This window comes from Emys orbicularis, chromosome 6 (assembly GCF_028017835.1).
Source record: "Emys orbicularis isolate rEmyOrb1 chromosome 6, rEmyOrb1.hap1, whole genome shotgun sequence".
Lineage (NCBI taxonomy): Eukaryota > Metazoa > Chordata > Testudines > Emydidae > Emys > Emys orbicularis.
The window spans coordinates 49,129,241-49,149,463 of NC_088688.1; the positions used below are offsets into that span (position 1 = coordinate 49,129,241).

Sequence of the window (20,223 nt, forward strand, 5' to 3'; positions counted from 1 at the left end):
TAATTCATTCCAAATTGAGAAATCGTTTGGGACCTGAAAAAGCAGGAAAGCTTGTTTTTCTTTTCCAGATCATAAACAAACAGGAACATGAAAATGAAGGTGAAGATGACTTCCCTTTAGCCCTTTATATTTTAAGTTTCTCATGTTGACCTGGCTGACACTAATTTTTTTTAATGTTTCTTTTAACTATTTTAGTTAACAATTTTAACAAAAACATCTCATTTTAAAAAACGTGAATGTTTAACTAAATTCAAAAATTCATATGCTTGTTCTGTTAAAATATTATATGTTTGCTGTTGAAGAAAAAAAATCCAGAATACATGACATTGTTGTTTTAGTTAAATAAAACAATGTAAATGTCTGTCTGGTGATGTTTTCCTCCTAATACAGCATGGCAAGAAAATCCTCCAAATATTAATGATTAACCTGTTGAATTGGAGATAGTTCACCTCCCAATGACTTTGTAAATATCTGCTTCAATTACCTTTGGTAAATGAAATAACCAAAAACATTCATTTTCTGATATAGTTGTAAAACTAATCTGAAGTTTTCAAAATAATCACTTTAAAAATGTATAGCGTGTACCTTCTAAAAATGAAACCTACATCTATCTGAGTTGTGAAGAATACGTATTAAGGTAATAACAACCAACAAGAATGCACTTTTATGTAGAAATCCATGATTAAATAGAGTCTTCCTGACTAGTGATTTAAATCATGATTTAAATGAATTTGATTTAAATCAAATACACCCTGGAGTGAATTTATCTTACTTGTGGATCTTCTTGGATTTGATGTTTGAAAAGGTGAATGCAGTGCCACCAGCCTTGTCCTGTCTATGATAGGCCAAGAAGCTGAAGGGTGGAGTGAGAGGAAGAGAAGGTGGGCTAACAGAGCTTGAAGTGTCATCAGGCAAGGTCTCTGATGTAAGCTCTGTTGGGTGCTTCCTCTCTGAAGAGGTCATACTTGTTGGCAACACACCTTGCATTGATTAGCATCAATGTTAATTCAGGTAGTTTTCTGTTACTGTCTTGGGGCCTGTACAGTGGATAGATAATAGGTTTCTGTTTTCTTTTCTATGCTGTTTCCTTAGACAGTTCCTCCCAATTTGGTCTGTGAAATGTAAAATAGTGCATTGTCATGGCATGATCCGACTGGAGGAAAGGTTGGCTGTTCACAGAATCTCAGGGCAAGTCAGGTCTTTTGGATCCCTTTTGGCACTGTAACCTGATTGAGTCTTGAGACTGCACAGAGCTGGAAAAGTCTGTTTCTGGAGTAGTGATGGATGTGCTGTAAACATGGTGGAATACCACCACCACTCTGTAGGGTCAAGTCCAAGGAAGGGATGAGGGGAGGGAATCAGCATCAGGCATTCATTTATTTAAAATAAGCTAGTGTGTTGTCATAACACCGTTGGTGCCTGTACTGGCTTTGTGGGGGAGAGAGGAATGGAAATAGAGTCACAGCTGTAACTATTTTTCTGACCAGACGATGGCAGCAAAGGCTGGAGGAGCAGAGCGGAGACTCAAAGCTCATTCCCATAAGCAAGATAATCGTTTGGGAGCCTCATTCCTGGCCATGGTTCCTGTACTGGAGGGAGATCTGGGAGAGGAGTCATAGCCTCACTTTCACATTTTAGAAACATCTTATTTTTCAGAATGAAACAGTGGCTCCTGCCCTGCTACTGTGTCCACTATGGAATGAAGGGAGGGGGCAGAGAGGGAGGCAGAGAAAGGCCAGAAGAACAGGGACCTAGCCCACTTTAGTTTCCTGACATCAATTCAGAGCTTTACACAAACATTAAGCTAACTTAAGAAAAATATGGGATATCCAAATCAGTTAAGTCAATCTTAAAAACTTATCACTATAGAAATAATCAGTTTAGGGAACGAGTCAAAAGAAAAGCAAAGAAGGAAGCAACTAGTAGTATTCAGCAAAATTCCATCCTTTCTGCTGAAGCAGGAGGATAAAAAAGCCATCTAAACTGTCATAAAAATCGACATTGCCTCAAAATTTAGATGTTGAAAAAATGCATCTTGAACAGGCTTGCTTTAAGGTCCAGCGTTACAGAAAGAATGGATTTCCTAGGGTTTACTAATTTTCTGTGGAGGATTATTAAAGAGGAAGCTCCATTCCCATATTTTGAGATAGAAGAAATTGAAGGAGAGCTATCTAATCTGTTCTGCGCCCTTTTTGCCTTTGGTTGAAAGCATGAGGAAGGCTAGGGCACATGTGTGGACCAACAGACTTTGCTTACAAGAATTCTCTGAGTGCAGGTGTGTGGAGTGAATGCCCACACCCATAGTGGAACATACATAGGGATCAGGCCTTGAAGAAATATTTGTTGTGTTTGTAAAGAAACAGGATGATTTATTCATATATCTTAGAATAGAAAATATTTCATTATCATCAGTAACTAGGGAGGATGTTAAAACTGCAACTATTAACTTTAAACATTTTACAGATTAGCAGGACCAGATAACTTGCACCTAAGAGTATTAAAAGCTCTCTGAACCATTAATGTTGATTTTTTTAAAGAAGTTTTTGAACACAGAGAAAGTTCCAAAGAACTAGAAAAAAGCTCATGTACCAGTATTTTAAAAGGGTAAATGGGATGACCCAGGTAACTAGATGTCAGTTAGTCTGACCCCAGGCAAAATCATAGAAAGGTTCATATGGGACACAATCAGTAAAATATTAAAGGAGGGTATCACAATTAATGCCACTACATGGTTTTATAGAAAGCCTCTGAGATTAAAAGTTTGGTTGACAACTGTATTGACATAATTGACTTATGTAAGACATTTAATTTAGGCCTACATGTCCTTCTGATAAAAAATAGCACCATACAAAAATCAATGTAGCCCATATTAAACGGATTTAAAAACTGGTTAACGGATCGCTCTCAAAAAGTAATTGTACATGGGGAATAATTATTCTATGATGGCATTTCCAGTGGGGTCCTGCATAGATCTATTCTTGGCCAAATGCTATTAAATATTTTTATTAATGGATCTTTAAGATAATTGTTGCTGGTAAAATTTACAGACTACAAAATTTGTGAAATGGTAAACAATGGGGTCACATCACTTACCCAGATCAATTTGTATCACTTTGGTAAGGTGGGTTCCTTTGAACATGGATTTTAATACTGACAAATGTAAGGAACAAAGAACGTAGGTGACAAAAGATGGAGGACTATCCTGGGATGCAGACACTCTGAAAAGCACAGAAATAACAATCATCATCAGCAGTTCAGTGGTTTTCAACATGTGGTCAGTGGACTTCTGGGGGTCCACAGACTGTCTTAAGATTTTCAAAGGGGTCCACACCTCCATTTGATATTCTTTTAGGGGTCCGCAAATGACAAAATATTGAAAACCACTGTAGCTAAAAGGATTAACACAATCCTTGTCTGTATAAAGAGGGGGTATCTAACAGTAGAGAGGTGATATTACTCACTAGTGAGATCATTCCTGGAGTACTCTGCCCAATTCTGGTGTCCACAATTCAAGGAGGACAGATACATTAGAAGTAGGGCTTCGGAGAAGACTCATGAGAATGTTAGAGGATTACAGAACATGCCTTATGATAAATAGATACTCAAGAAGCTCAATCTTAAAAGGTTAAGGGGTAATTTAATCACAGGAGTAAGTACCTATGTGGGGAACAAAAAAAATGGCAATTTACTCTTCAGTCTAGGAGTCAAAGCTCTAGTTGCACCAGTGCCAAAAAGAGGTAATATAACCTCCTTACTCCTACTAGGTATTCCACTGTTTATACATGCATGGATCACATTAGGTGTTTTGGCCCCAGCACCACACTGGGAGCTCACATTCAGCTGAAAAGCCAACAACCACCAAATCTTTTTCACAATCACTGCTCCCCAGGATAGTCTCTCACACTGTGAAAGTATGGTCTACATTCTTTGTTCCTAGATGTATAGGCCATATTACATTTGGCCATATTAAAATACATACTACTCTGTGCTTATGCCCAGTTTACCATGCAATCCAGATCATTCTGTATCAATTGACATGTCCTCTTCATTATTTGCCATTCTCCTAATATTGGCAAGGAGAGAAAATCGAGATATTTTAGAGATCCGCATTTCAGATTAATAGAAATAACACCTAGCTCTTATGTAGCATTTTCATCAGCTCTCAAAGCACTCCACAATCTCTAATGTATTGATCCCCACAACACCCTGTGAGAGAGGGAAGTATTACCCCTTGTTTACAGATGGGGAACTAGCACAGAGAAATTAAAATGGGTGGTCCCACAAATACATGGTAGAGCAGGGAATTGAATCCAAGTCTCCTCCCTCAATTCCTAAACTAGTGTCCTAACCACTGGACTCTCTCTCCTATCATTAAGTCTATTGCCCAGATAAAATTCTTGCTTTTTTCTGATCCTATATGACCTCCCGGCATCCTGCATTTTAGTACTGAGGAACAAGTCACTATACAGCCTGTTAAGAGAGGGAAGAAAGGAACAAGGACTCTCTTAGCTGTAAGCTCTGGAAACCAGTATTGGAGTTTTTTCCCCCAATTTTCTCTGAGAAATGGCTAAAGTATCTTAGGTTCTTCTAACAAGAGGAAATCTTAAAACAGATTAGGGATCAAAGCTTGTATAACAGGACTCCTTTAGACACAAGGAGATGAAACAGACCAACTTGAAAATAATGTTTGGGTTCCTACTGATTCATCTCAAGGGAAGGCAGGTAAAAGGCTGCTGGCACCTAGAAACCAAAGTGATGGGTGTCTGATAAATGCTCATGGAGAGATAAAACCTAGAACTAGATTATCTACATATTTTCAGTGAACTATATGAAACATCTGAAGTCATTCATCTTATGTTGGGTCTCTCTACAACTAAAAGACAGAGGGTTGATTTGAAGGGAATAACAACTCATATACTGATTAGCTAAGTATTGTCAGTTTGCTCTGAAAGTATCCAAAAAAAAAAGCCCATCTATTTTCTGAAAATGCTACCAGTTCTGAAAACCCCACCTCCGAAATAGCTATCTCCAAAACACATTAATTTTAAAAGTCAGTAACTGTGCTAGTGTGCTATAGATAAGTGATTAAGCCTCATATCAATTAATATTAAAGTTACAACTGTACAATAGAGCAGGAACAGAAACAGAATGGAAATCCATCAGATTATATAAAAGCCTAAACCTCTAACTCTGCAACTCTGATTGGCATCACCTGTCCAACAGGACTAAAGTAGGGTAGAGTGAAGATGCAAGGTGTAACTAATTTTTTATGCAGGTTTTCAGTATTGCTGCCAGTAAAAATATTGTTTTCACATTTTGTACATTGTATTTGTTCTAAATTTGAAACAAGTCAGACTCATCCATCTAATAGGATTCTTCTGCAATCTTAAATGGAAAGTGGGTAAATAGACTGGACACACTGCCATTCCAAAGTATAAATGGTATATATAAAATTATTATAGTCCTGTGCAAGTAATTTTCTATTCAGCAAAATATACTGAGAAGTGTTTTAGCAAAAGTCTAACTGTAGAGGGTAACTATATACATAATATGTTAACTTCTTTTGACCAATTCAGGTCAATTTTGAATACTGGATAGTCAAATTAATAGTAATGTACATGGATTTTGTTCATAATTCTATCAGTGTCAGTTTTACACTTTCACATCACCGGATTTTGCAGCAGTAGGTTGTGTAGAAAACTAAGAAACAGATCCTCAGCTGGTATAAACTGGCATAGCTCCACTAAAGTCAGTGAAGCTACGCACATTTACACCACTTGAAGATCTGATCCTAAATCATGAGAAGATGGCAGTTCTTTTTATTAAAACAGATTAAAAAATAGAAGTTTTGTGCCTTTCATAGCATTATTTCTATTCAGATTTATCAGTGTTGTGTGGTAAATGAAACTTAATTTTGGCACATTAAATGTTTTTAAGTTATGCTGTTTAAAACAGATACTGAATGCAGTCAATGTCCCATTCCCAGGTGGCAAAAGTTACCTGTATCACCAAATACAGTTTTATTTCAATTTAGGTACAACCTTTTGCTTCTACAAATATATTTACAAAATATCAATAGAGTGTGAGGCATCTAGAACAAAGTTAATTGGATTACAGGTGTTAGTTGAGCCAGAGATCATTTTCTTTCAACTAAAGAGAAAGTCTTATTCATTTCAAAACTGACAGGATTTACAGCCTTCAGAACAGAGCTGAACCGCAAGAGTGCACTACTAAGTACAAAAAAATATGTCTGGACATGAAATTATCTTCCATTAAAAATCAGAGTGCAATATCTATATTTAAACAACTTTATTAACATAGTCAAGCAGTGATTAACATTCACATCTATTATGTCACATCATACAAATGTAAATACAAAATTACTACAGTACAATATATATTCTCTGCATGATCCAAAATATTTGGTGGCCCCAAAAACTCTTTAAAATTCAGCAGCTTATCAAAAATTAAAACCATATTCTATTTAAAATGAAGTTCTATTAGCACAGAGGCAGACTTCAAGAAATATCACTCAATTTAGTACAGCTTGAGAAGTTGCAGGAGGATATGTTTGAAGGAAACATTCTAACATGGCAGGTACAGGAAACATCAGATTTAAAGCTTTCAAGCAAAACTCATACAACCTAAGTTGTCAGCAGAAAGATCCAATCATTTTGCTAATTCTAAACTATTTTATTCACTGCATCCAATCTTAACAGTTTTATAACTGTTTAGGTATTAAGTTAGGTTATTTACAACATATCCACCTCTTTTTCCTTGTGAGATAAGGTACTATTAACAGAAAATTTCTACAACCAAATAAACCTGATTACACAGTGTTGTCCAATCGTTGCCCCCATGAAAGTCACCCAGGCTTTCTCAGTTTTGTTGCTCACCCATAGAAAGATATTTAAGGATAAAGTACCTCAACAGTATCAACTTACAGAAAAGGGATACTACACTGTAAGCCTTGAACTTGCTTGGAAAGTAGATTTGTTTAAAAGTACACTGTCCAACAAAGCATGGGACTTAACCTTATTATACATCCATTTTAACTTCCCCTCGCATGAATACATTCAGATTTTTAAGTATCTTTATTATTTTAGCACAATACACATTGGAAAGGCAAGTCACAATGTACTTATCTTATTACAGTTTTCATTTAGAATAACCTAAAACTGATTTAGCTCCAACAATAAGTGCAAAAAGCAAGAACCATATATAGACAGCGTTTTTGTACTGGAGGAGGATGTCTAGTAACCTGACACATGTAAGTCATATTAAAGAATATACATATGAAACCTACAACTAGTGTATCAAACTTGTACCCAAGATTAGGTATTGCCAATAACATGTAATGAATATGTAAGCAAACTGCATCAGTGTCTAACTTACATTACTGCATGTTGTTAAGTGGTTTACAGCAGCAGTTTCATTATAGATCTGAATCTTTACCTAAAGCTACAGTAAAAAAAAGTAAAATAGTCTGTAGACCCTATACAGTATTTTAAAGGTCCATCACCTTACGTGAAAAAAAATATTGAGAAGCAATTAATGCCAAGTTATAACTTTAATAATATTTGAAACAAAAAAACTTCCTATGCAATGCTTTATTTAAAGCACTATTTATGAAGTATTTTAGTTGCTGTTATGCATGGATGCAGTCTTCTCCAAGGAAGATTGTTTTGCACCTTTATCTGTTAATACATTCAATATGAATAAAATAGGTGACTGATGTGAAGCAAAAATCATTTTTGTCCCATAGCAGGTTAATTTAGATTGTAAGCATTTAAGACATATATGAAAATACATATATGAAATACATAAACTGGTATAATTGAGACTGTTTTATACATATGTTGTGAACAAAAGGGTACAAGAGTATTCACCTGAGATAAAACTAGTATCTGAATATTTCATGTCGGAGTAGCAATGAGTTTCAGTTGAGGAAAGCCACTTAAAATTTTCGAATATATATTTGATTATATTATACATATATGCAGCTTAAGTAATTCAGATCAATGCTAAAGGAAGTCTTAACAAAAAATCACAGTGCATGTCAAGATTGTTTAGTACAAAATTTATGCTACTTAAATTTTAAAAATCATAATGGCTATAAATTTTAAACCCATTCTTTTAAAAGTGATCTCTTGGGTACAACCTCTAATAAGTAGCAATAAACTGAAACATAAGAATTATCTTATTACAATTTTAATTATGTACAAACTGATTTAGAAAATAATCAAGCTTCAAAAAATTTACAAAATTGATCATTTTGCTTACATTGCCTGAAGTCATGAAGTAGTCTACAATTTTTTTTTTTTTAAATGAAAAAAGACAACTTGTTTTCTGAATGTATAAATGAAAAACTGTGGTATTGAACTTTAAGACTAATTTAACTGCTATTTAGAACTGCCAAAAAGGTGCATTTAAAAATTTAAATACACTTTCTGTTACCAACTTAGGTTGATCAGCAGCTTTTGTTCACTGTTAGAATCCTTCAAAAAGGGAAACTCAAACAGGAAAAACAAGGCATATAAAAACAGTAAACACTGACCTCCTGAGGTTCCTACAACAAAATATTCAAGTAGAAAATCTACATTATCACTTAGCAGCGGCTATTTCTGTAGTTTAGCACACTAACAGCACTTTATTCAGTGTGTAAGGAGCAGATGAAGTAAGCCGTGCTTTTAGCATGCCAAGAGGCAGAAACACTGGAATGTAACAAAGACAAACGCACAATTCTACTGGTATAAACATTCAGTCAACATTCAAAAACTGGCAAAACTACACCACAAGAATTAAGATGCTTTATATATATCCCATGATGCAACAATTTGAATTACAACGGTTAATGCTGAATCAGAACTTTTCTTACCTCAAGTTATAACCTAAATGTCTTCTGCAAATCCCTGTACTATTATGCATTAGGAATATGGTTTAATTTGCTTTAAAATATACCAGTGGACCTATTAAAGTACTATGATTATGGCAGTATTGTTTAATTTTGCATTGTTTTGATTATATTCCTTAGTGCTATACCAGATCAGTTCACATCTGTAAACAGTCACACGTTTATAGATACAGATTTAAAATACACACATAAAAGTGGATATGATGGGCTAATCTGACTGATTTTTCCTCCAGTTAGTGAGGTTGCTGCAATTGTTATAGCTAAATTTAAATAAAATCCAAACAACACTGCACTATAAAGTAGGTTTTATATTGTATGCAAAATTTTAATCTGGAAAAGCTATAGTTTTTTTCCTGAAACTGTTGCCAAATGTTTAACCTATACAAGAAATTACAAAATCCTACCTCACTACATTTTAATAGTAATATGTCGGACATATTTTTAGTCAAAGAAACCTATTACCCACTCACTTTAGAATTATTAGCCAAGAAGGAAGATTTGTAGTTTCTAACAACGCAATTGAATTTGAAAGCAAATCATCACATGCAGTTCTGATTAAACAAAATGAGTAAGTATCATGTACTAGCATTACTGAATTTAGTCAGTATATGTCAAAACTATCTTCAAACAAGATAATCTACTATAATTTTGAAAAGCCAAAAAAAGGAATGTGTAAAACTTGTGCATGCTACCATGCATTAAAAAAACCTCTTTAAACAGCATTTACCACACATCTCAAACTTCAGTGCAATGGCTAAATTATTCAAACATTCTTAAAGAATAGAACCATGCAAAGAAGATTAAGTTCTTACAAAAACTGTTATCCAGTATTCATTCTGCAATGCAACAGTAAGAAACTAAAACTATAAAAAGGCTGTTATGGCTTAATTTTGTTTTAGATTAATTACGCAGCACTTGAAAAATGGAAAGGTGTGGCTTCACCTCTGACCAGCAGAGTTAAAATCTCTCCATTTTCCTTTATCATCATGGGATACTCTTTAGGCAATCTAAATTAATAAAGACTTGCACTTTCAGATGGACACAAGATCAAGTGTACCAGTTAGGTTTTCACATTCACAGTACATAAGAAAATACACATGGAAGGAAAAGTAAAGGGTTAACTTAACAAGGATTTATTCACAGGAATACACGTAAGTAGAGAAAAACAACAGAAAAGCCAAACAAATGAAATGAAGAGGATCCAAACCAACTTTCACTCTGTAGCTTTTAAACTTGCACCCTTGTGCACTTAACTACGACACAAAGGGCCACCATCATGCGCCGATACAGTGTAGATACCCTGCATTACATCCATTAACTTAAACATCTCTTAAAGATCATGCTTTGAACAAAAAAGAAAGCATAGAAGGTAATATGTTGAGTGGGAATAAACAATGAAATATAGCTATCATGTCATCAACTTCTACAATTGTCTTTACGTGCCAACTAACATTTATGCAGCCTTTAACAGGTCTTACCATGTAACTCATTTTTAGAAGTTCTGATAAAATCACTAGTAGTATATAACCATGCAGAAAGCACATCACACTGACAGCACAGAGGCAAATATTTTGCACAGCTATATCAGCTTTCCACATTGTGCCGGTTACACACAATACAATATCAATCTTATTCTTAACAGATCCTAAAAAGATATTTCAAGGCCTAATTGTAAACTACAGTACTTTATATCTATATTCTTAATAAAAATAAAATCCACAGAATCTTTAAAAAAGGATTTTTAAATGCAGGGCTATATTAAATTGGTAAACTGCAACACAAAACTGGCGCAACATAAGTAAAAGTATACCAATCTCACTCTATGTGATGCAAGCATGCTACTTTCCCACTAATTTAAATTACTTCTGATCACTATGAGCCAGAATGCATGCCTGAACCTTAAACTGCATGTTAAGAATAATGCTTTACTCTAGAAATTAAATCTAATGAAGTACAACCATCAAATCATATCCACTAAAGTTTTTAATATAAAATTAAGATGTCAATCTTTCCTTTGAAATGCCCCTCCCCCCACCCAAAAAAATGAAAGGAGTGACTCATTTGGCATCTTGCAAGTTGCTTCATTTTGTTAAAGTTAACCTTTATTACTTTATTATGGGGTTTCTATATTGTACACTGCAGGTGCCAGTTCCTAATACAGGTAGCAAGCTGCATTTTAACTGTACTAACTTCATTTGTGTAGTTCTTCATTAACATGCAAATACCTAGGAATCCCATCAAGCAGGATGAAATAATGAGAAAACCCTTACTTAAACAGTCAAAGGATTTTTGTAAACCCCCACCCCCATTCTTAGGTTTCCTTTATTGTGCGCAAAATAGTTTTCCTTTTTACGTATCCCTATGGTTCAATTATATGGTTCTTGTTTTGGTACAATTCCCCATAATATTGCAGAATGTGCTGTTTTGTGAATAGATTCTCTTTTTTGCTTCTTCACATCCAGTGCAGAGTTGTAATAGGAGACAGATTTTCACCCACAAAGGCTCCAGATGTTAAAACGTTTCCCAACATCGACTTAATACAGTGACGGCAACACCTCCCTCCCGCCCCTCCCAGTATGCTTGGGATTGTACTGTATTCCCTACTGGTTTACCCTTCCCCCCAGTAAAGGGTAACATTTTCCCTGGGTGCAGAGGCTCCCTCAGTCTCCTAGACTGAAGGACCTGTAAAAAGAGAAAAATAGCACAATTAGCACAATTAGAAACAGGTTTAAATTTACTAAGCTATGCAGGGTCAAAAATAAACATTTTTATGGTAAACAACTTACACTATTTTTTGTTAAAATAGATACACCATTCAGATTCTCTTTAACAGCCTTTAAAAAAAAACAGTATCAATCTCTTCTCATTTATACACCTTTTGTTCTAAGTCAGGAAAACAACAAATCTTCCTGCCTTAAAAAAAATACACTAACTTGTCCACTCTTATATGGTAAGCTTAATTTTGAACAATTTTCACCAGCACTGATATTTTCAGAATAAAAAACTAAAAACGTATCATGTAATAAATCCTACTTTAACTAGACAAACCCATTAAACTTATGTCAATATAGAACTCACTTCACATGTAATGTGGATAAAACAATATTTATGAAATAGTTTTCCAAAATCACAATGCAGAAATAACGAATTAATACTATAACAGGGGTCGGCAACCTTCCAGAAATGGTGTGCTGAGTCTTCATTTATTCACTCTAATTTAAGTTTTTGCGTGCCAGTAATACACATTTTAACGTTTTTAGAAGGTCTCATTCTATAAACCTATAATATATAACTAAACTATTGTATATAAAGTAAACAAGGTTTTTAAAATGTTTAAGAAGCTTCATTTAAAATTAAATTAAAATGCAGAGCCCCCCGGACCAGTGGCCAGGACCCGGGCAGTGCGAGTGCCACTGAAAATCAGCTCACGTGCCGCCTTTGGCACGCGTACCATAGGTTGCCTACCCCTGTACTACAACATAGTTTTCCCACAAGACAACACAGATCCATTATTACAGAGATTTAAATATTCCATAACAAAATTCAACCAAGTATGAAACTATATTGAATATACTTTGATACTGTCCACTCAATTGGAACTGGGAATCAATTCTATTTCTCAAACTACTTCTTGGAGTGCATCACATCTGTAGTTCCAAAAAAAAATATTTTCACTTGTAAACTGATCAGATTTTCAAAGGAGTCATTTAGATGACAAATACTGAACCTCTTAATGATATTTTTAAATCACTTTTCAAGTTGTAACAGCCTGAAATAGATTTGCTTCTGACTGTCCAGGAACATACTGATGGTTTGAGTTCACGAATAAAAAAATTCCCTATAGTACCTCCACACTCACTTTAGACTCTAAGGTTGGAGGACCAAAATTTGCAGGACCATTTAAACAGCGCTGATAGAGGAACTGATTTCTACTTTTATTCCCCACAAAAATTAGTCACATTAAAAGAATACTGAGTTCATCACTTTGTCATGAAATGTTAAGGTTGACTATGCAACCTTAATTTTGCCCCATCATATATGTTTTACAATTCTCCCCTCCCCGCCACCCCAATGTATGCTTTCTACACACACCACTTGAAAGCTTATTATGTTTACTTTAAGATGAGGGATGATGTGGAGCTGTCAAGTGGCGTCGTTACCATAGAAACAGTGACACCAACACATTAAAATGACCACTTTGAAATATCTGTATTTGTTTCTGTTACTGGAATGACTATGCATTATTTCAAGACATAAAATTGGATTTCTTTCTGATCCCAAAGCATCACAAAAATCTAAAAGGTAAAACAAAATTTGATAAATTTGTACAGGTATCATTGAAATGTAATGGCACTGGTGCCATTTCTAGTCAACATGATCTTGTTCATCATGATTCCTGTCACGTGAACGTGGGTTACCACAGTCTTCATTCCTTTGGCATGTACACAGTTCTGTTCAGGGAAGCTTGTTCTGACTACAGATATTTGATTTTGCAGTGACCCCTACTAGTACAGGCACAAATAAGGTCTCGTAGAAGCTCAGATACCATTGGGCCCTTGAAGAATACAGGAAGCAGTTTATCATTCACATTTTTCCATGCATGCCATAATGATTGCCCAACATCTGATTTATCTATGTGCAAAGACCTTCAAATCTATTTGCTAAGCTGTTTTGACAGGCTCTTCAAAACTGTCCTCACATGGTGGGAGGTTGGCCAGGGACTTCTTTTTTGATGGCTAGATTGAGGCACAACTAATTCAGGTTTCTGAGAGTTTCCTTCTCTCTTTCGCTCTGGTCATCCAGCACTGCTACGACTTCCTTGGTGCAGAAATTGCATTACACTACCCCAATGTGTCAAGAGCTCTGAAGCGTCCTTTGTTTTGACAATATTAAACAGATTTTTCTGCCCCAATACAAGATAGGGATGGGACAGAGTCACCTCCTCTTACTTCCGGCTGTACAAGAATTATGTTACAGAAGTCAGAAATGAGTGTGTCACAAATACACACAAGTACTTGTCAGTTGTTCTGGTAATGGTGCCTGTTTCAATCTACGTTACCTGTGTGTTCCAATTTTGGAAAGTAGTGAACAGCAAGGGCCAAAACATCGGTATCAGGTGACCTAATCACCATGTTACCTTTGACACAAAAGCCATACTAGCACATATAGCATGCAGAAGCATCCTTGTGTCTGCTTCCTCTTGAATGATGTACATGTCTTGAACTTCAACACCTCTGTTGGTGATGGACTTTGCTACTTCACTGGAAAAGACTCCAGCAAAAAGGAGCTTTTGTGCTGGGTGTGCTCCCACACTTACATGGACTTTAAACCATATACTCACAGAAAAATTTATCCAGTGCCTGCTTGTTGGATGCTACATTTAGAAACTTTTTTCATGGAGGCACAGGACATCCCCTCGTAGATCCTGCCTGGCGCTGTTTTTCTGCAGTTTGTACAGAGTTAATGTTGTCATACATGTCAAAAGACTTCGATTACAGAATTAGCTTTGTCAAATCCTTTTAGGATCTGCTTCAAGTATTCAACAGCCAATTCATCGAATGCTTGGAATTTGTCTCCAGCCATCATTTGTATGACAGCCATGACATCTGATGTACACTGTGGTTTCTTTGTTGCATGCTCTTAGCTCAGATTTGTCTGTTTTTCTCATTGTTCCAGTAACAGAGAAGATGTACTCAGGCACAGGTCTAAGAACAATTGCCACTGAAACATCTCTGTATCATGCTAAGTTCAGGGCTCTGCAGAAAACAATTCTTGGACTGATAGCTACTGTGACTGTCCTTCCCTTGCCAGACTTAAATCTGGTCTTCCTGGCCATATCAGCAAATGTTTTAATGCCAGACTTCTTGACTAGACTGAAGCAGCTGTGTGTCCCATCAGAATCAAGTGCACCTCTTACAAATCTCTCCATTTGTTCTTCACCAACATGTGCTACTTTCAATAAAGACTCTTGTACATCTGATGCAACATGCAATTCAGTAGATATATTAATAAGCACATCTGGATGTGATTCAGGGTCCAATGGGTTGTTTGTTGTTGACGTCATGGTTGGAAAGAGCTGTAGCATGCTTTTCATCCCCCTTCAGTGCAGCAGAAAGGACTTGTTTGTGGACTTCATCTTCACTACTTCTTGTTAGGCCACTTCTTTCATAGTTTTTACATAGTCACTCAGGACATGTCTTGTGAGGATCCACCTGACAAGTGCTGGCTTTTTTCTTGTCAGTCCTACGATCCCACTGCTTCCCTTTGAGTCTTTGATGACAGTATTCTCTTTCCAGGTCACTCCAAATTCCGTTGAAAGAACCCGGAGTCTGATGAACAGCAAATTCCCCAGATTCAAAGGCACTGGGTACTTCTTCAGGGAGATTTAACATGTCAAGAATGTTGACTGGTATCCACCTGGTGTAGCTGAGCCTATTTGCAGTAAAGTAGTATGGAAACTTGGCACACTGTGTTGGTGAAGCTTCCAATCACCCCCTCGCTATGCATTCAGTAGTAGTATCTGCATAACCTGAAGAAACTGATTACAGAACTTGAATGTAGGAGACTCGGCATACCTCCATCTCTGAAATTCTTCCAGTTGTGGAGCATATACTTAGAGCCCTGTGTGAATACAAATTTATACCCGCGGATGCGGATATCCGCGGAACCACAGTGGCAAAAGGAGCAGAACATGGGGCTGCCACCCCAGGAGCTGGCGTCCTGCACTGGCAGCATCGACCTAGCCCCGCCCAGTGGGGTGGGCACCAGGTTCACCAGCAGCTGTCCCTGGTTGCGCGCTTGTTTTAAAGCAGCGTGCATGCCCCCAGGACAGCTGTGTAGAAGGGACGGGCAGGGGATGGTATAGCCGCGCTGGAGGATCTGCTGGTACAGGGTGCTGGGAGCGGCGGCCCTACATTCTGCTTCTTTTGCCACTGCAGTTCCCGGGAGAGCCCTGCAGTTCCCTAGATACTGATTTATAGCCACGACTATAAATTTGTATCCACACAGGGCTCTACATATACTAAGTTACAGCATCATCAGACTATTTAATGACCCAGCTGGCACTCAATCCACTGTTACCAGTGTACAACCTTCAGTGAGAGACTGATTTGGTCAGCAAATTTAAATAATAGTTTTCTATATTTTCAATCACTTGTGAGATACTTTGATAATGAAGAATATGCAATGTGAAAATATTTCATGTTAGTATTTAGGAAAAATGATAGTTGCCATTTTTGCCACATGCTAAATAGCTTCATTTCTGAAAAAAATACTTGCCCATGCAAAATCAATACAAATCTTTTAATGCATTGTCATTTGGAAGCTCTGATCAATAAACACCACTTTTAAGATGCTGAAATTAACTTAAACAGTAAAAAGTGTAATCAGTCAAGTTGCAGTGTCTCTGGAACTGTGCAAAAAATGACATTTTGGGTACTGTTGTTTCACCTTGCCGAGAGGCTTATGGTTCCACATCATATCTCATCTAAATGTACATAAAATAATATTTCAAATCCCCTTTGGGGATTCTGTGCCAAAAAAATTAAAGATCTGCAAAAATTATGCAAATTTTATTTGTCAAAATAATGCAATATAAATCACACCAGTTTCAATTGTTTTGGTAAGTTATTTAAACTACAATATAAAAAAAGTCACAATAACTATTCAGCATTTCCTAAACACATGAAAAATAAGTTACAAACACTTGGTAACTAATATCCAGTTAAAATCCTGGATTTTCATTTAAATTATACTACAGAACACCAAAAGGGGGGGAGGGGGGAGTAGAATGTCATTTTAAATTGCTCAGACTTTCACACATGAAAGTCATACAGTTTTGCTAATCATTGTCCTGGACCTGGCTGGGTACTTTGGGAAGTGCTTGGTTCTAACATTTTATTGACTGCTTGGTAAATGTTTTATTTGCCCTCAAAGTCTCTCTCTCTCTCTCTCTCTCTCTCTCTCAAAAAAAAAAAAAGGTAGTAAAATAAATCTTGAGCTGTAATCTAACCCCACGGTGCCACTTTGGCACACAGTGAGAAAAGCACACAGATCTTCCTAGCCGATTCCCTTGTCGTCATTTATAAGGCTTTACATCACCCTGACAATGTAGGGGCCTTAAAACATTTACAGGTTTTATGTTCCTGGGGGAAATTAACTGAGAATGAGGAACAGTTAACTAACAGCAACATTAACAAAATGTGGGGAAGAGGGGGGGTTTCAAAAGCTATTTTCTTTAATTTAAAAACAATTTTCAGTAACATGAAACTAATATTTAATTAAGTGTTTTTTCAATTCTCAAGAAGTTACGGACATATTACTAGGCAGACAGGCTGCTACATTTCGGCCTCGTGAACAGTGCCTTCTTGCATAATAAGAAGACCTACCCCCCTCCACACCCTGCGAGCCCCAGAAGCAAGCGACAGTGACAGTCTCTCTCCCTTGTTGGCCAGCCCCGCCCCTGACGGTGATCAACATCTCCCCTGCAGGCACGCATGCCCAGCCCCTCTCCCCTTGTAGTGATTTGCCTCTGAGGCTGCTCCAGGCACACTGGAAAAGACGCACTGCCTGGGCTGCTGGGGAAGAGGCATGTGTCCCGCCGCCAAGGCCGGTGCTACCATTAAAGCGAACTAGGCGGTTGCCTAGGGTGCCAAGATTCGGGGGCGCCAAAAAGCGGTGCCCCCAATTTTTTTTTTTTTTTTACAGCGTTCCTCCCCAAGCGCACGGTCGCCGCTCCACTTCTCCCGCCTCCCAGGCTTGCAGCGCCAATCAGCTGTGTGGCGCCGCAAGCCTGGGAGGAGAATTAGAGCAGGGGCGGCGTGCTCAGGGAGGAGGCGGAGCAGAGGTGAGCTGGGGTGGGGAGCTGCCGCGGGGGTGCCTCAGGGCGGGGGGGGGGGAGAGCTGCCGCAGGGCTCCCCACCCCAGCTCACCTCTGCTACGTCCCTTCCCCGAGCACGCCATCGCTGCTCCACTTCTCCCGCCTCCCAGGCTTGTGGCGCCAATCAGCTGTTTGGCACTGCAAGCCTGGGAGGAGAATTAGAGCAGGGGTGGCGTGCTCGGGGAGGAGGCGGAGCAGAGGTGAGCTGGGGAGGGGAGCTGCCACACAGCTCCCCGGGGGGGGCGCCTTAGGGCAGAGAGGGGTAGCTGCTGCGCGGGGGGGGGGGCGCCTCAAGGCGGGGGGGAGCCGCCGCAGGGCGGGGGGGGGGGGGAAGAGGCCCACGCGCAAGGTGGAAGTTTCGCCTAGGGCACGAAACTTCCTTGCACCAGCCCTGCCCACCGCAGATTATTTTTGCATTTTGGGGGGGGGGGGGGGGGCGAGGCACACACAGAAATATGCAGACCATATGAATTCTGTGCGCCATCCCATTGGAACATTGTGAAATTCTTTTAAAACACTCAATCCTGCCAAATACAAGCCAATTGTCATAAAAAATTAAGAACACATTGTCTCCAGGTCATAAATATAACTGTCATATTTAAGTTTCCACCAGCTTCTCTTGATCAAAAAAATGGTTGAAAAAACATTCTCCCCCCCCCCCCCACTGATCCCATGCTCGAAAATAGCTTTTTGATAAAGGTTTAAGGAAAAGAACATTTTGCCCCGAATGAAAGCAAGCATAATACATTTCATCAAAAAGTAAAACTAAAAAAATTTCAAAGCAACTGAGTGTGACCTTTTACTACAGGGGCCACCCATAATATTCATGTACAGTATTATAGCATGCATTAAAAGAAGGATGGTGCAAGAGCCAAATGAACAGGAACAAATATAGCCTATACAGTGACTGTTTAAAAAACACACTTCTTGTAATGCAAAATGGACTTGGAGAACGCTTGCTTTACAAGTTAACTTCATAAAACTTCCATTTATTTTTATACTTACCCCTAATTATGGGACTGCAGCTTGAATGCATGAGGTTAAACTCCATAGTAAGCTGCAAGGCGCTCTTTTAAGGGAAGAGGAAACTGGTCAGAGAAACGCCTCCAATTTTCATCCCCAACTTGATTTTTAAATCCATGAAGGATCTGCAGGTAGGTTAAAAAAATTACATTTTTACCTCTGATTATTCTGAATCTCCAGTGTAACAGTCTGGAACACTTGCAGTCAGTTGCTCATCAACTACATATCATGCAGAAAACAGCACCAAACTTTGCTAAGAGTTGTGTGCCAGGAAGTGTTGGCCTCAGCCTGTCTCACTCAAATTCTCCTGATGAAACTTCCATAGCACTGAGAAATAAAGGAATTTTAGTGATCACTCTTAATTCTAAATGAAAAACTGAACTAAGAAGCACTTTTTATGAAGTGTAATTAGTCAAACATTTGCTATACCTAAAAAAGGGGTTAATCTAAAAAATATTATATTAGTGAGGGTCATTCTAGACCAGTGTTTTAAAAATACAAATTTTAAAATTTGCCGACTCATATACTTGATATTAATGTACCTACATTTCCTTTAAAAATGGGATAAGGAAGCAAACAAGAACTACAACCCAAGCTAGTGTTTGACAAGGTTTAAATGTCTATCTGGCAATTCCTGGAGTAAGAACAAAGGACGACCCAAGTTGGGGATTTGCATCTCATTGAGACATCTCATTTCTACCTCCAGGAGATGGTTACAATCTAAACAGAATGGACCCTAACATTCAGAGGATACCAAGTCCCTTCATCCAAATACAACAACTGAATAGAGGCTTTAAATCAAAAGGGTTAGGTTTGTAAATGCCTCTGCCTGTATTCCTCTAACATAATAAATACATGGGAAACAGAAAATATTTAGTTCAAAGTCAAATTTTAGAGCTTTATTGCCTAGAGCATTCCAGAGGTACTCAGCTATTGCAAGAGAGAAGAAAAAATGAGTCGTTATCTCCACCTCTACCCCGATATAACGCGACCCAATATAACACGAATTCGGATATAATGCGGTAAAGCAGCGCTCCAGGGGGGCGGGGCTGCGCGCTCCGGTGGATCAAAGCAAGTTCGATATAACACGGTTTCACCTATAACGCGGTAAGATTTTTTGGCTCCCGAGGACAGCGTTATATCGAGGTAGAGGTGTATTAAGTAAGGGGAACTTAAAAAGAAGCTTTGGAAAGAAAATAATTTTAAGGACTCTCTTCCGATCATGAAAGATTTAGTAGCACATAAGTGTCAAAAGACCAGAAACACAGACTCACTGAACCCTCCTTGCAGAAATTATAATAAGGAAAGGGTTTAGAAAACTCAGGCTTGGTCTGCAATACCAACGCTACCGGAGCAACGTGGTTTACCGACCTAACCCCTGAATTATGCTATGTCGACAGAAGGGTTT

The 20,223-nt window shown here is 37.9% G+C and overlaps 1 protein-coding gene across 1 annotated transcript in view; it reads right to left on the reverse strand.

The window, feature by feature from the left end:
• Positions 1 to 18,832: 18,832 nt before the first annotated feature.
• TNPO1 (transportin 1) overlaps positions 18,833 to 20,223 on the reverse strand; it is a 123,444-nt gene continuing 122,053 nt past the window's right edge. The window contains exon 23 of the mRNA XM_065405982.1: positions 18,833 to 18,940. Within this exon, the coding sequence (XP_065262054.1) occupies positions 18,833 to 18,940 (108 nt within the window). The remainder of the gene's footprint in view (positions 18,941 to 20,223) is intronic.